This window comes from Gekko japonicus, unplaced genomic scaffold (genome assembly GCF_001447785.1).
Source record: "Gekko japonicus isolate JY-2015 unplaced genomic scaffold, Gekko_japonicus_V1.1 scaffold49, whole genome shotgun sequence".
Taxonomy (NCBI): domain Eukaryota; kingdom Metazoa; phylum Chordata; class Lepidosauria; order Squamata; family Gekkonidae; genus Gekko; species Gekko japonicus.
In genome coordinates this window covers 593751-607125 of record NW_015173674.1, presented here as the reverse complement: position 1 = coordinate 607125, position 13375 = coordinate 593751, and the positions used below count along the sequence as shown (strand labels likewise).

General features: G+C 41.0%; 1 protein-coding gene across 1 annotated transcript in view; it reads left to right on the top strand.

Moving 5' to 3' along the window:
- The window catches only part of CDH23 (cadherin-related 23), a 797360-nt gene that overhangs the window by 630430 nt on the left and 153555 nt on the right, over positions 1 to 13375 (top strand). The window contains exons 30-33 of the mRNA XM_015422891.1: positions 2165 to 2553; positions 2646 to 2747; positions 8600 to 8749; positions 12431 to 12559. Of these exons, the coding sequence (XP_015278377.1) occupies positions 2165 to 2553; positions 2646 to 2747; positions 8600 to 8749; positions 12431 to 12559 (770 nt within the window). The remainder of the gene's footprint in view (positions 1 to 2164; positions 2554 to 2645; positions 2748 to 8599; positions 8750 to 12430; positions 12560 to 13375) is intronic.

Here is a 13375-nt window from a genome sequence, read left to right as displayed (position 1 = left end):
AGCAACATCAGCAACCCCACTGAAAATGGGAAATATTACCATTAAAACTTTAAAGGACATTCCATTTGAAATCAGACAAAAGAGGAAAAATTACAAGGAATTAATTTATTTTCTTCAAACTAATGGAATATCGTACAGATGGGCGGTCCCGGAGGGTGTCATCTTTAAGGTCAACAATAGAAGAGAGAAGATAGACTCCACTTTTAAAGGTAAAGAGTTTTTGAAATGCCAGTTGGGGACAGATGATGAGTCCAAAGAGGGAGAATCGAAGTCGAGTGACTCTGCTACCTCGGGAACGGAAAACGATTCTGCAGCAGAAAAGGGTGCGGGACCTGCCAGAGTGGTATACGATTTTAGAGACAGAAAGCCGAAGTAAAGGCAGAAGGACTTGGAAAATGGCCTTTTGAAACGAAGAATAAGAAGATGATCAGAGACTTCTCTTATAACAACTAACAAAATAGCATATAAGAAGTGAACTGTTATAAGCAAGAACTCAACAAGTATATTGTGATAATGAAACTAATTATACTAACATCATTACTAGCAGGGAAAAGATCTCTTCCTCTTGGGGTTTTAGTTTAGTGTGGTTTGCTTTTCTTTCTCCTTAGTTGTAGTCCCTCCCCTATATTTCTTCTGTAGTTTGTAGTATTTGCAAAATAAAAAATATCCCTACGAGGATTTTTTTTTCAAAACGTGGGAGATCTCCAGTTCCCACCTGGAGGCTGGCAACCCTACTGTGTAATGGTTTCTGATTAGCCTCTTCTGACTTGAGTCTGATGGGGATTAGGGTTTCACTGTTTTTGTAGAAACCTGTAGCACATGCAGACTTTGTTTTGACAGCACATGGGAGCCATTTTGTAAAGTCCTTTAAATTTTTGTAACTTGATTCCCTTTAGTTATAATCCGTTGCTGACAGTCAAACTGCACATGGTATCTGAGTCTCATTACTGGAACTCCCAAAATGTGTTTTTGTTCTAAAAAGCAGCTGCAGAATAACCCAATATGGATGAGCTTTTCCCCTCATGCTACCAATCCAAAACACCCCCTTGACATGCTTTTCATCTCCCTAGCAAAAACCAACAGGTACCCTTATTATGCCTAGATTGTCTTTTGTGTGCCCCCCCCCCCAAACTGGGCCTAAAATAATTGAGGAGGGAGCCATTTTTGATTGGGAAAATGCCATAAAGAGTAATTAACACACCCTTTCCCAGAACCCCACAGCCCTAATCCATATCAACCATGGCAGCTTTTTAAGGGTTGCCATTCCCCAGTTGGGGGTGGGGGGTTGGCTGGCCAGCAGGAGGAACCCCCCCACACACACATAGCAACATCACCAGAAATAAACATGATATGTCTACGTCACCCAGAAGTGACATAGGCTCTGGTTTTGGCACTAACCTATGGGTTGAGGCTAATTTTACCATAGAGTTTTGCCCCAAAACCAGAGCATCATCCCTAACATCACCAATGTGCCTGTGTCATGTCACAATGCTCCCGGCTCCCGAAATGTCCCTCCCATCCCCCACCAGCATTTCTGATGGACCTGGCAACTCTAGGCTTTTTAGAGCGGGAAAACAAATTGGAAGTTCCAGTTACAGAACATGAACATTAAGTGTAGTTGATCTCTGAAAGCAAACCTTAGATACATGTGACTGCTCTGATTCACATTCATCCCTTGCTTTATCATGTTTCTTTGCTCCCTCCTTTTGTCGTCCTCCTCTTCCTTCTATTTATTTGATTTTATTGACAAGATTTTTTATCCTGCCTTACTGCCCCCATACGACCACCTAGGTAGCTGTGTGTTAATTTAGGCTGTAAACCATTTTTACAAGGGGGCTTACATCATTCTGTGTAGTGACGTATGCAATACTATATAAAATAAATAGGAAGAACAGTTCCCTATTAAATATCAAGCAGTCAGTTGAACAACACTTTACCACTGTTGGACTGCTGTGGGCGTTATACTCATACTCTTTATGCTCTATCTATAGTATCTATAGATCCTATCTATCTGCAGTCTGTACCTTCCCACTCTCTACTGTCTGTATTCTAACTATGTTCCCAAAATGATGGTTACAAAATCACATCAAATGTTTTAGCCTTCTTCAGATCCATGAGAACAGTTACTAAATGGTTTGTTGGTTTGTTTGTTTTTTCTCACAAGGAAATGGAGGTCTGATGAATTATAAAATTGTCTCAGGCTCTGAAGGAAAGTTTGAAATTGATGAGAGCACAGGCCTCATTACCACAATTGACTACCTGGATTATGAGACAAAAACCAGTTACCTGATGAATGTTTCAGCCACTGATCAAGCACCCCCCAAAAACCAAGGCTTCTGCAATGTCTATGTCAGCCTCCTGAATGAACTGGATGAGGCTGTGCAGTTCTCAAACGTCACCTATGAAGCAGTGATCACAGAGAACATCCCCTTGGGCTCTGAAGTGCTGAGAGTCCAGGCACGCTCCATTGACAATCTCAATCAAATCACATACAAATTTGACCCCAACACTAATGCCCAAGCTCTGTCTTTGTTCAAGATCAATGGAATCACTGTAAGTATCTTACCTACAGCTTCCTTCAACTGGTACAATAGCCTGGCATGTGGGAATCCATGGTTTTCATGTATTTATTCCTTCCCTGTCAGGGTGTGATCACAGTCAAAGGACAAGTTGATCGTGAGAAGGGAGATTTCTACACCCTAACGGTTGTAGCAGATGATGGCGGTCCAAAGCTTGACTCAACTGTGGTGAGCTATTTTTGTTGTAATCTCTTTTGTATGCTAAAGAAATGTTGCCTTGGCTACTATTTTCAAAGCTAGGTTGGTTTGTATTCCAATGTATTTCCCATATGCAAAGATTGTTACTTCATAGTACAATTCCTTTTTCTATTGCACTGTTGCTGTTTTGGTTTCTAGCAAATCTTTTTTCAGTGTTACTGAGCAACTCATCCTATAAAATGCCTTTATTATTGGTTCTCTGTATAGCCTTTGTAACTCCATCTTTGTTACAGGCTGGTGCTTGACCTTTAGTTGCCTTGAGTTCTGTGAGGGGATGGCTGTCAGGCCATTCTCGAGAGAATATTCTTCTCTGTCATGCTTAATTAGCAGCTCTTATCTTCGAAACCAGTTTGTTTCCTCTCACCACTAGATGCCAGGTGTGAGACAGCCAGGCTCATCTTGGTGTTTGGGATTCTAAAGTCATTATTTTTTTCTCACATGTTTATCATTATATCCATCTATGGGTAACATTAAAGGGGATATTGGAGGGCTAATCCTTCTTATAGTCTCCCAAATTCTAAATAAATGGTCTCTGATTACATGGCTTCTATTTTGCATTATTTTTTTTTAATTGATTTTTTAGTCCAAAGGTAGCTTATGCAATCCTGCATCCAAGTCTGCTGTTTCTAATTTCATTAATCTTTCATATGGGTTTTTAATCCAATCTGCAATTCAAACCAAGCTTGCTGCTTGGTAGTATAATTTGATATTAGGTATTGCTAGGCCTCCTCTTTTTTCTCATCTTGAAGAACTTTAAATCTAATTCTTGTTGTTGTTGTTTTTGCCATTTCATATGAACTTATTTCTTTGGTTCTGCCATTCCTTCAAAGTCTTCTCTTGTATATAAACTGGTAACATCTGAATTTTTTAAAAAAATTAGTTTTGACAATACATTCATTTTTATTACAGAGATTCTTCCCAACCATATTTTTCATTTGGACCATCTCTCCTTTGTATCTTTACCAATGCTGTTTTGTAATTAGCTTTGAATAATGTATTGTTCTGTTCAGTCAGATTTATTCATAGATATTTAATTGGATTTGATGTTATTTCACATCCTGTAGTCTTACTGATACTTTCCTCGTTTTGCTTTGTTAGAATTTTTAAAATTATTTTTGTTTTTTCCGTGTGATTTTATAACCCAAAAAGGACCCAAATTTTTCAATTTGTATGTTGCATGCAATTATATGTTGCATCGACAGATGGGGATTTAAGATTGTCAGAACCATATCATCAGCATAACTTTTCATTTTAAATTCTTCTCCATCCACTTTTTAGGTCTTGTTCTTCTTTCAATTTTGAATCCTTCAGTTAATGTTCCATTTATTAAAATCTTTGCATGCTGTTTTGTGTAAATAGTCTATCCAATTCATAAACCTTGAGCCACAGTTCATATATTGTAGCTTCTTAATAAAAAAGACCAGGTCATATTATCAAGTGCTTTTGCAGCATCCAGAAACATAAACACTGCTTTTTCCCCCTTCTTTTTCAGAAATTCTATTGCATTTCTAGTCACAAAACATACATTATCTTTCACAAAATCTTTTTAGTACAAACCAGTCTGGTCTGTATGAATTAATTTTGTTATACATTTCCTTAACCATTCTGACATTATTGAAGTAAAAGAAGAAGAAGAGAGTGGATTCATACACCACCCTTCACTACCTGAAGGAGTCTCAGAGCGGTTTATAATATCCTTTCCCTTCCCCTCCCCACAACAGACACCCTGTGAGGTAAGTGGGGCTGAGAGAGCTCTGAGAGAACTGCTCTTAAGAGAACAGCTCTGAGAGAGCTGTGACGGACCCAAGGTCACCCAGCTGGCTGCATGTGGAGGAGTAGGGAATCAAACCCAGTTCTCCCAGATTAGAGTCCATGTTCCTAACCACTACACCAAACTGGCTTTCTGGTAAAAAGTTTATAATCCACATTCACTAGTGAGATAGGTCTATAAGATTGTGGTAGTGTTGGATCATTGTTTTTATGTATCAATGTTATGTGAGCCTCTTGCCATGATGGAGGCAGTGGTTTCTCTTGCTTATTTCATTCAAACTTTCTGCAGTGGTATCATTAATTTTTCTTCCAAGCATTCATAATACATTTATGCAAGTCCATCTAGGCCTGCCGCTTTGTCTCTTTTCAGTTTCTTTATTGCTTGTGAGATTTTTTTAGATCGTAATATTTTGATTCAAAGTATCCCTGTGTTCAAATGTAAATTTCTCGATATGTGTGTCTTTTATAAACTCCTCTATTCCTTCTTCTACTACTGAATTATTCTTGTAAAATTTTGAGAAGAAAAGAGTAAACTGTTCCTGTATCTCTTTTTCCACACGAGTAATTCCATCTTCTTTCTTCACTCCTGTTATCATTCTCCTTTTGGTTTCTTTTCTTAAAAGGTGTGCCAGGTATCTTCCAGGTTTATTTGCATGTTCAAAATGCTTCTGTTTTAAAAAGCTTACTTTCTTTTCAGTTTCAAGCATGTCTAATTGGTTTCTTAATTGCTTAATCTCAATTAAAATTGTTTTATTTAGCCATTAAAATTGTTTTATTCAGGCCACATAAACTACCCAATTTTGTTTAGGATATGTTCAAGATTTTTCTTTACATGATTTTCTTGAATACATATGATATCTGCATTTTGGGTTTTTTAATGTTGAATATTTTTGTTTGTTTAGAGGCAGAGTTTAGACCATTAATATTTATCGATACAGTCTTCATTTTATCCATTTTATTATAGTGTTGCAGCTTGATCTAATGTTTCCTCTTTTGGTACTTCTTTGATCTTCTTCATGGTCTCTGTGCATCACACCCATGGGATTATGCACCTGCACTGATCTGAATCGGTGGTATGCAAAGCTCACAAAGGAATTTTCGCACCTCCCTCCCAGGCATGTGCGGGAACCCCAAAGAGGCGCAGACATCCCGCCATTTCTTTTCTGACTGCCACGCTGTTAACAGCTTGTTTTTTGCTGGTCGGTGAAGAAGCGTTATTTTCCTCTCACGAGGGATTATTGCAATCATTCTTCTTTTTGCCTTTTACTACGTTTATTTAATATACCACTCCCCCATCGTCATTCCTCCTCGAAGAAGTCACCACACTTCTATCGAAGGGTATTATAGAACGTGTACCTCTAGATCACCAGGGACTCGGTTTTTATTCCCGGTACTTCATGGTACCCAAAAGGGATGGTGGGCAGAGGCCGATCTTAGACCATCACAGCCTCAATGCCTATATACAGTACCGGAAGTTCAAAATGACATCCCTACCAGTCATTCTGCCTCTCCTTTCTCGAGGATGCTGGATGACCACCCTCAACCTTGGGAAGGCCTATTTCCATTTAACTATCCACCCCTCCCATCGAAATACCGCAGGTTTGTGATAGGAAGCAGCCACTACCAATACAGGAGTCTACCGTTTGGCCTCAGCATGGCCCCGCAGGTCTTCACCAAGATGATGGTGGTCATTGTGGCACATCTCTGCCTCTGTTCCCGCGCATGCTTGGGAGGGAGGTGGGAAAATCCCTTTGTGAGCTTTGCATACCACCGATTCGCATCAGTGCAGGCGCATAATCCCATGGGTGTGACTGCACAGATGACCACTCAAAGATCACCAGTTACAGGTAAGCAACCTGTTTTTCTTTTGCCTTCTTATTTTTGGGCTCTTGAACTGATGGGTGATTTCCCACCACCCATTTTCTTTCTCGGATTCGTTATTCATATTTTCAGTTGTTCATTCTTCTGCTAGTTGCCTAGCTTGTTCTATTGCCATAATTATTCTTTTATCCTTGGGTAATGCAACTTATATAGCAAACAGAATTCTGTTTGGGAGGCAGTTTTTGTTTGGTAGGAGCTGAACAGATTGGGTGGTTGGCTCATATTTTCTTGGGATAGCCAAATGCAGCAAGTCCAGCTGTGAACACATTCAACTTGAAATTCGCAGCATCCCTACTTTCAACAAGCAATGTTTAGTCTTAACAGGCAGTTCTGTGGGTGAGGTGTGAGAAGGAGTGCCCAGGCATTTTGTATGTTGGTGCAGAAAAAAGTAATTTACCCATGTCCTGTTTCTGATCACATGATCAAAAACAGATTATATTAGAAATCAGTTGCTGTGAGATGTGAATATTGAATAGCACAGAAGACAGGAAGAAACTTTGAAGGGACCCAATAGCTTATGAGATTGGTGTACTCTGACTAAAGGTAGGTTTAGGGTTGCCAATGGGCATGGAGAAAAATGCCCCACCCCTTTAATTGAGGCTTAACATGTAGAAATGGGCAGAGGAAGTTTTCATGGAATGGAAGTTAATAACATTACGTAGTAAATAACAGCCCTATAAGAATAATGATGATATTTTTTTCTTCAGGCATTTGGCTGCTCAAAGTAGATGGTGGCCTAGTAGAAATAGTTCAGTATTTGCTGATAGGTCCTAGGTGTTAAATTTGTGGCTGATCAAGACACTAGACAATGTAACAGCAGAGGATGAGAGCCATGAGAAAAGCAGTTTACTTAGGGTGCTTGCTTTTTAACAGCAATGATGACTCCCACAACTTCCTCCAAAGTACTGATTTCAGCCCATAATGCTTAGAAGGCTGAAAAGCTAATAACCTTTTTTCCCCACTTTTTCCCCCTTCTATGTGACATATGCGGACTCTTCCAACAGAAGGCAAGTAAATTTATTTTCCTGTTGTGGTCATCTTTTCTTTATTCATTGCAGCCTTTGGTACTTTCAGTTTGTTTTTTCAAAAAAACAGCTGCCACTACATATTGTCATAATTGGCACAACATAGAATGCCAAATGTAAGGTGATAGATACCCTTTATTAGACTGGATATGAGGCAAATATATGCTCAGCTATATGGCCAGAATTGCTTACAAATATAATGCAAGCATTCTACATCACATTGAGGTGACGGTTCTGCCTAGGGTTGCCAGGACCCTCAAAGTCCCCAGCAAGACTAATTCTACATCTGGAACCTCTAGTCAGGTAAATAAAAACTCAGGAATGAAAAGATCTCCCCCCCCCCAGGTGTGTGTGTGTGTGTGTATGCCATGATCAAGTTATTTTTAGAGGTGAAAACATTTCCTTTAGCAGAAAGCACAGCTTGAGAACCCTTTGGGTGATTCTGAACTCATGACTGCAGCTGCAGTGAATCCATAACAACTAGCCTTCTTCCTTTTTACTGTTATGAAGGAACAATCCTGGGAACATTTTGCTGCTGTGGATGTTACAGCCTTTTGGAATGCCCATATCTTGCTGGCCTGAAAGAGTTCATGCAGCAGCACCACTAGGGAAGGGAATAGCCTCCACATCGATTTCCAGGTTCTTTCTTCCCATCAATGTGTTTGTGTGAGGACTGGAGGAATTGCATTAGTTCTGCACAAACATACACCTTTTTCTTCCAGCCCTGAAAGTACTGGGGAATCTTAATCTTTCAGGCTAAGGCCTCCATCTTTGAGACCAAGATCATATTTGAAACGGAAATAAGCAGAGGGATGGAGAAGGAGGCTTTATCTATGACATATGTGAAAACACCTTGGAAACTAGTTTTTGTGGTCATTTTTGTTTCCCCAGAAACTTCCTTAGGTCTGTTAGATTCAGATCCAGTAGCACTTTAGAGACCAATTTCAGGGTATAAGTTTTTGAGAGTCAAATTAAGAGTCAAAATTAAACCAGGTTGCATTTTCCAGTCTAGAAATGCTCCAAGATTTTGTTGATAAATTGCTCCAGTTATTCAAAAATCTTGACTAGAACAAATCAGTCAGTAGCTGTGCTTCTGAAGGTGAAAGGGAAAAGTTCTCATTCATATTTGCATTCTCCATTGGATAGGTTACCATCACCATCTTGGATGAGAATGACAACAGCCCACAGTTTGATATTACTTCTGACTCATCTGTGAGTGTACCAGAGGATAGTTCTGTTGGACGACGGATAGCTTTGGTCTTGGCCAGAGACCCTGATGCAGGAAGCAATGGGCAGGTAGCAATGCTTGTGTGATTTTACAGTAATCATGTGTGAAGTCAATCGAATGGGTGGTCAGTCAGATCTGGCTTATTCCTCTATGGATCAGTGCTTTCAATGTGGGATTGGCATTGATGAATGGCTAGTTTCTGTGCAAGAGTTCTGGAGATTAAAAGTAACATTGCAATAGAGTATTATCAATATTCAAATGCTGACTATTAATTGTAACCCAGCCTTCTTCCCCTAATTGTTATGACACATACTTTCATTTTTACTGCACACTTCCTGCTTTGTGCTGAATACTTGATCCATTCTAAGAAGGTATACACCCAACTCAGGGTCACAGAATCAGCTGTTCAGACAGCTTCATAGACTGACAGAGAAACCACTGCTCTTGCACTATTCTTCTAAACACCTGCTGATTTGAATTATTTATTATTAGGCAAAATCAGAGCATGGGGAGCCAATACGAGAGTCCTGCTGGGCCCCACAGTCACCAAACATCTCTGCCAACTTGATTCTTTAAGTTGGAAAAGTATACTTTAAAATCTGCAGTCTCTCTTCTGAGTTTTAGAGGCTGGGACAGAGCTGTATTTAATCTGGAGGGAGAACAGTGCAATGACATGATAGTATGGGATCCCTGCAGCTGTTGTGGCTGTCATACAGGGCAGCAGCAACAGGGCTTCCACATTATAGGTTTCCCCACATTTTTCCTCCCCAGTCTCCTGGCCGCAACCATCATCCTCCCTCCTCAGGCTACTGGGGCTTTTTTTTTTTTTAATGGCTATTGAATATTGTTATACCATGCCAACATTATAACAATCTCTGTATTAGGTTTGCTTTTTTTTAAAAAAAGTGAATCTCTAACTCCTTCCATTGCAGAGATATGCCTTTCCCCTTTCTCTGAAATGGAAAGAACTAAAGGTTTACTTTTTAATTCTGAAAGCTGGAAGTTTAGAGACCCTGATTCACAAATTGTTATAACAACATTCAATTGTTATTTTAAAAAAAACCCTCGTGATAGGAAAAACCTCGTGATAGGAAGAGTGGCTACCATGAGAAAAGGGACAGAATGAATGGCTGGCATATGGGCAGGACCAACAAAATCTGAACTTTACCACCTATATGGTAGCCATCCTCAAAGCGTCACAGCAAAGCAGATTTGGGAAAGATCATGGAAAAGCCAGGAGGTGCACAAATGCACCATGAAACTGTGGAGAAGTGTGAGGGGGAACTTTCCAAATGTGGATGTCAACACACTTCCTGACATCTACACAGCTTTACATTTTGAAGAAAGATTTTTAATTTTGTCAATACATATATACCCCATATGCTTCTATTATAAAGAAAAAAAGTATAGACCACTCATGTGTACCAGATTCAGAGAATTCCAGTGAAGTCAGAGGGAGCAGCAAAGACCACAGACAAGATTTGCTGTCCTGCTATGCCTACCAGTGCCAGCACAGGGTGGTACTTAAAAATGAAAAGAGGCCTTGCCCTGGACTAGGGATGGACACAAATGGGCTCACAAACTAAAGTTTGTGATGAATTTTGGCTGGTTCATGAAGTGAAGTTCATGGCAAGTCAACCAGCAGGTCAACTTTCCACAAACTTTCAAACTGTTCATGGTGGTTCATAAATGGATACGTTTCCAAATAGATGATCTCTGCTCAATCAAAATGTTTACCAAACTTCAAAGAAATGCATGGGTGGAACTTGGAGGCCATGTAGAGGAGCATCCAGGGGAGGTCCCCTGCAACTTTGATGTCTCTAGCTTGTACAGGATCCATTTGAAACAGTCCTGAACCTGTGCCTGTCATTTCTCCAGAAAGCACTTTCCTGGGGGCACCTTCTTTGGAAGGCCATAACCTGGATGCCATAAATCCAGTCCACACCAAACATGGAGGGCAGGTTGAGGAGTCAGCCAGAGATTCCCTCCAATTTTGTTGTCTCTAGCACACTGGGGGGGGGCACTATACCTCATCACAAACCTGATGAACCAAACCTTTCTCTGAAATGGAAAGAACTAAAAGTTCATGACGCCGGTTCATTTGGTGGCTAAAAGTTCATGACTGTTGTGGTTCACGAACTGCGAACACCATGAACCACGAACCTAATCACATTTTCCCAGTTTGTGCCCATCCCTATCCTGGACCCCATTAATTTCCTCTTTCTTAGTGGAAGGAAGCCTTAGGGTAACCAAATAAGAGTAGTGACCTGAAGGGACTATATATATGCAATCTCTTGCTGCTGCTGCCATGAGTGATTACTTTTAAATGAAGACATCTAGGAGTTATGGACCTCACCATGGGTCGGTTCCCCAAATCCTATATTATTACTCTTCTTCTGTCCTCACTCCCTCACATTCCAGCACTATGTTTCTAATATTGAGCTGCAGAGCTTCTCTGCAATTTGAAGTGGCTAGTGGCAAATGTAACTTAGCACAATTGCTGAGCAGGTGGCTGTGAAAGATAATGGGGGGAAAATAACATGTAAAATAAGTTCTTTGGTGCCAAGAAGCTGCTTGACAGCTGACAGATAGGACAATGGACTTGAAAAATCTGAAAAACAGATGCTGCCTTTCTCACCACCACAATGTACCAAAAGGAAGTTCCCTCTAGTTTCAGACAGGAAGTACTCTGCGTTTAAGGTGTGGCATTGGTGGGGTTTTTTCCTTTCCTTTGACTTTTGGTCTTAATCAGCTATTGTAAATTTCCCAAGCCATGTCATGCCCAAAGGTAAATCCTGCTTTCATATTCTTCATATTGAATTTATGGTGAATGTACTGAATGGAGTTCACAGAACAGTTCAGAAGAGCACTTAACAGTGATTAACTATCCCTTCAGTTGCTTTGACCAAAATTTGTGTTTTTAAAGACAAAGGAATGTGGAGATCTGCATTGTTGCGATTGAACTGCAGAGCAAGATTTGGGTGATTCTGCATCTATCATTCGCTCCACATTTTCTCAACTGGGAGGGTAGAGTGTAGCTCAAAACCACAGAATAAGCCGTGGAATTCGAGTGTTTCTGAAAAGTGTTTTTGGCCTCTTATTCTTGATGAAAGTCAATGGGGTGACAGTTTCTATTAAAAACTGGAGAAATTTCTATAGATGTTTTAGCACTCAAGGACAAAATCTTTACTTCACTTAGCACAGCTCTCGGCCTTGTTCTCCTACACAAACCTCTTCATCATCTCTTTCCTGTGAGGACTCTCTACTACAAATTAAGTAATTAATAATTAAAATAGTTTTAAATTACATAATTCTCCCTATAAATCCCAATCTTTATTTCCCATGTGTTCCTCCCCAGCATGCACAGTGAGTACATATCTAGTAGGCAATACTAAACTTTAGACTAAGTGAATAAAAACTGAATATGGCTTTTAGCCGTGCAAAGCTGTATATAGCCATACTGAGTACTGATAAGCTAGTCATGAACTCCTCTATCATCATCCTTTACACAAAACAATACATAGAATCTAATCTGGAACGTGAATGGCAGTAGAGTTGTATAAATATTGCATGGGTAGGCTCTCTACTATCTAATTCCCTGAACCACTAGAAATGTGTGTGTGTGTTTGTTCATTCCCACAAAAAGGGCATGGTGTCACATTATGACCTTGTTCTCTTCCTGTCTCTTGGATGGCAATGCTCCTCACTTGTCCTAATCACTCCTTCATGCTTTATTATTTATTGTACAGGTGGCTTTTTCTATAGTGTCGGGAAACATAGGCAGGGCCTTTGAAATCCGTACAACCAATAACACCTATGGAGAAGTATTTGTGGCCAAATCGTTGGACCGAGAACTGATAGAGCACTACACCTTAAAGGTAACTGGAAGATGCCACCCATCCAAGCTGAATGCTCCTCAATGGATATTATTGCTGGATTAAGGCAAACAGTCCATCCCAAATGTGATTCAACATTTTGTTGCAGACTAAGTCATGTCACAGAGGGTGTGTTCAGACGGGGCGTTTCAGCCGGCTTAAACTGTACCGGTTGGAACTGTTGCAGTTTATGCCGGCTGAAACGCGATCACACTCACCTCCTGACTGCGCAGCACATCGCATTATGCCCATCCACACTTCAGGCACTCAACAGAGCGCATCGGCATTTTTAAAATTTTTACACAGTTTGCACATGCGCATAGGCAAGCTTTCTTCTAATGAAGCTGATCGGCTGCTGCTTGGCTCTCGGGGCGCATGCGCTGTTGTTGGGTTTTTTGATGGCAAATGGAGCCGGGAAGGAGGGAGGGGGTGAAGAGCGCGGGCAAATGAGGCCGGGCAGGCAGTCTCCCGGGGAGGATCCTAGCGCTGCCAGCTCCTGCAGGGGAGGCGGGGCGGAGATCCTTGTACGTGCTTCGCTACCTCCTGCCTCTCCTCCCTCTTATTTTATTTTCTGCATGCGTGAGTCAGGCCCGCTGCCGGCTGCCCGTTGACGAACTCCCCTCCCTCACCGCTGCCCCGTCTGGGGCTGGCGCTGCGCACGTGTGACCCGTTTCGGCTGGGGAGAGTGCCCAGGAGGAGCGTTAGTCAGCAGTAGCCGAGGAGGAGGAGGAAGGAGGGAAGAGGAGGAGGAGGGCACGGCGGAGTCATGGAAAACACTCTGCAGCCGCAGCCAGAGCAAAAGCGGCCGCAGCAGCAGCA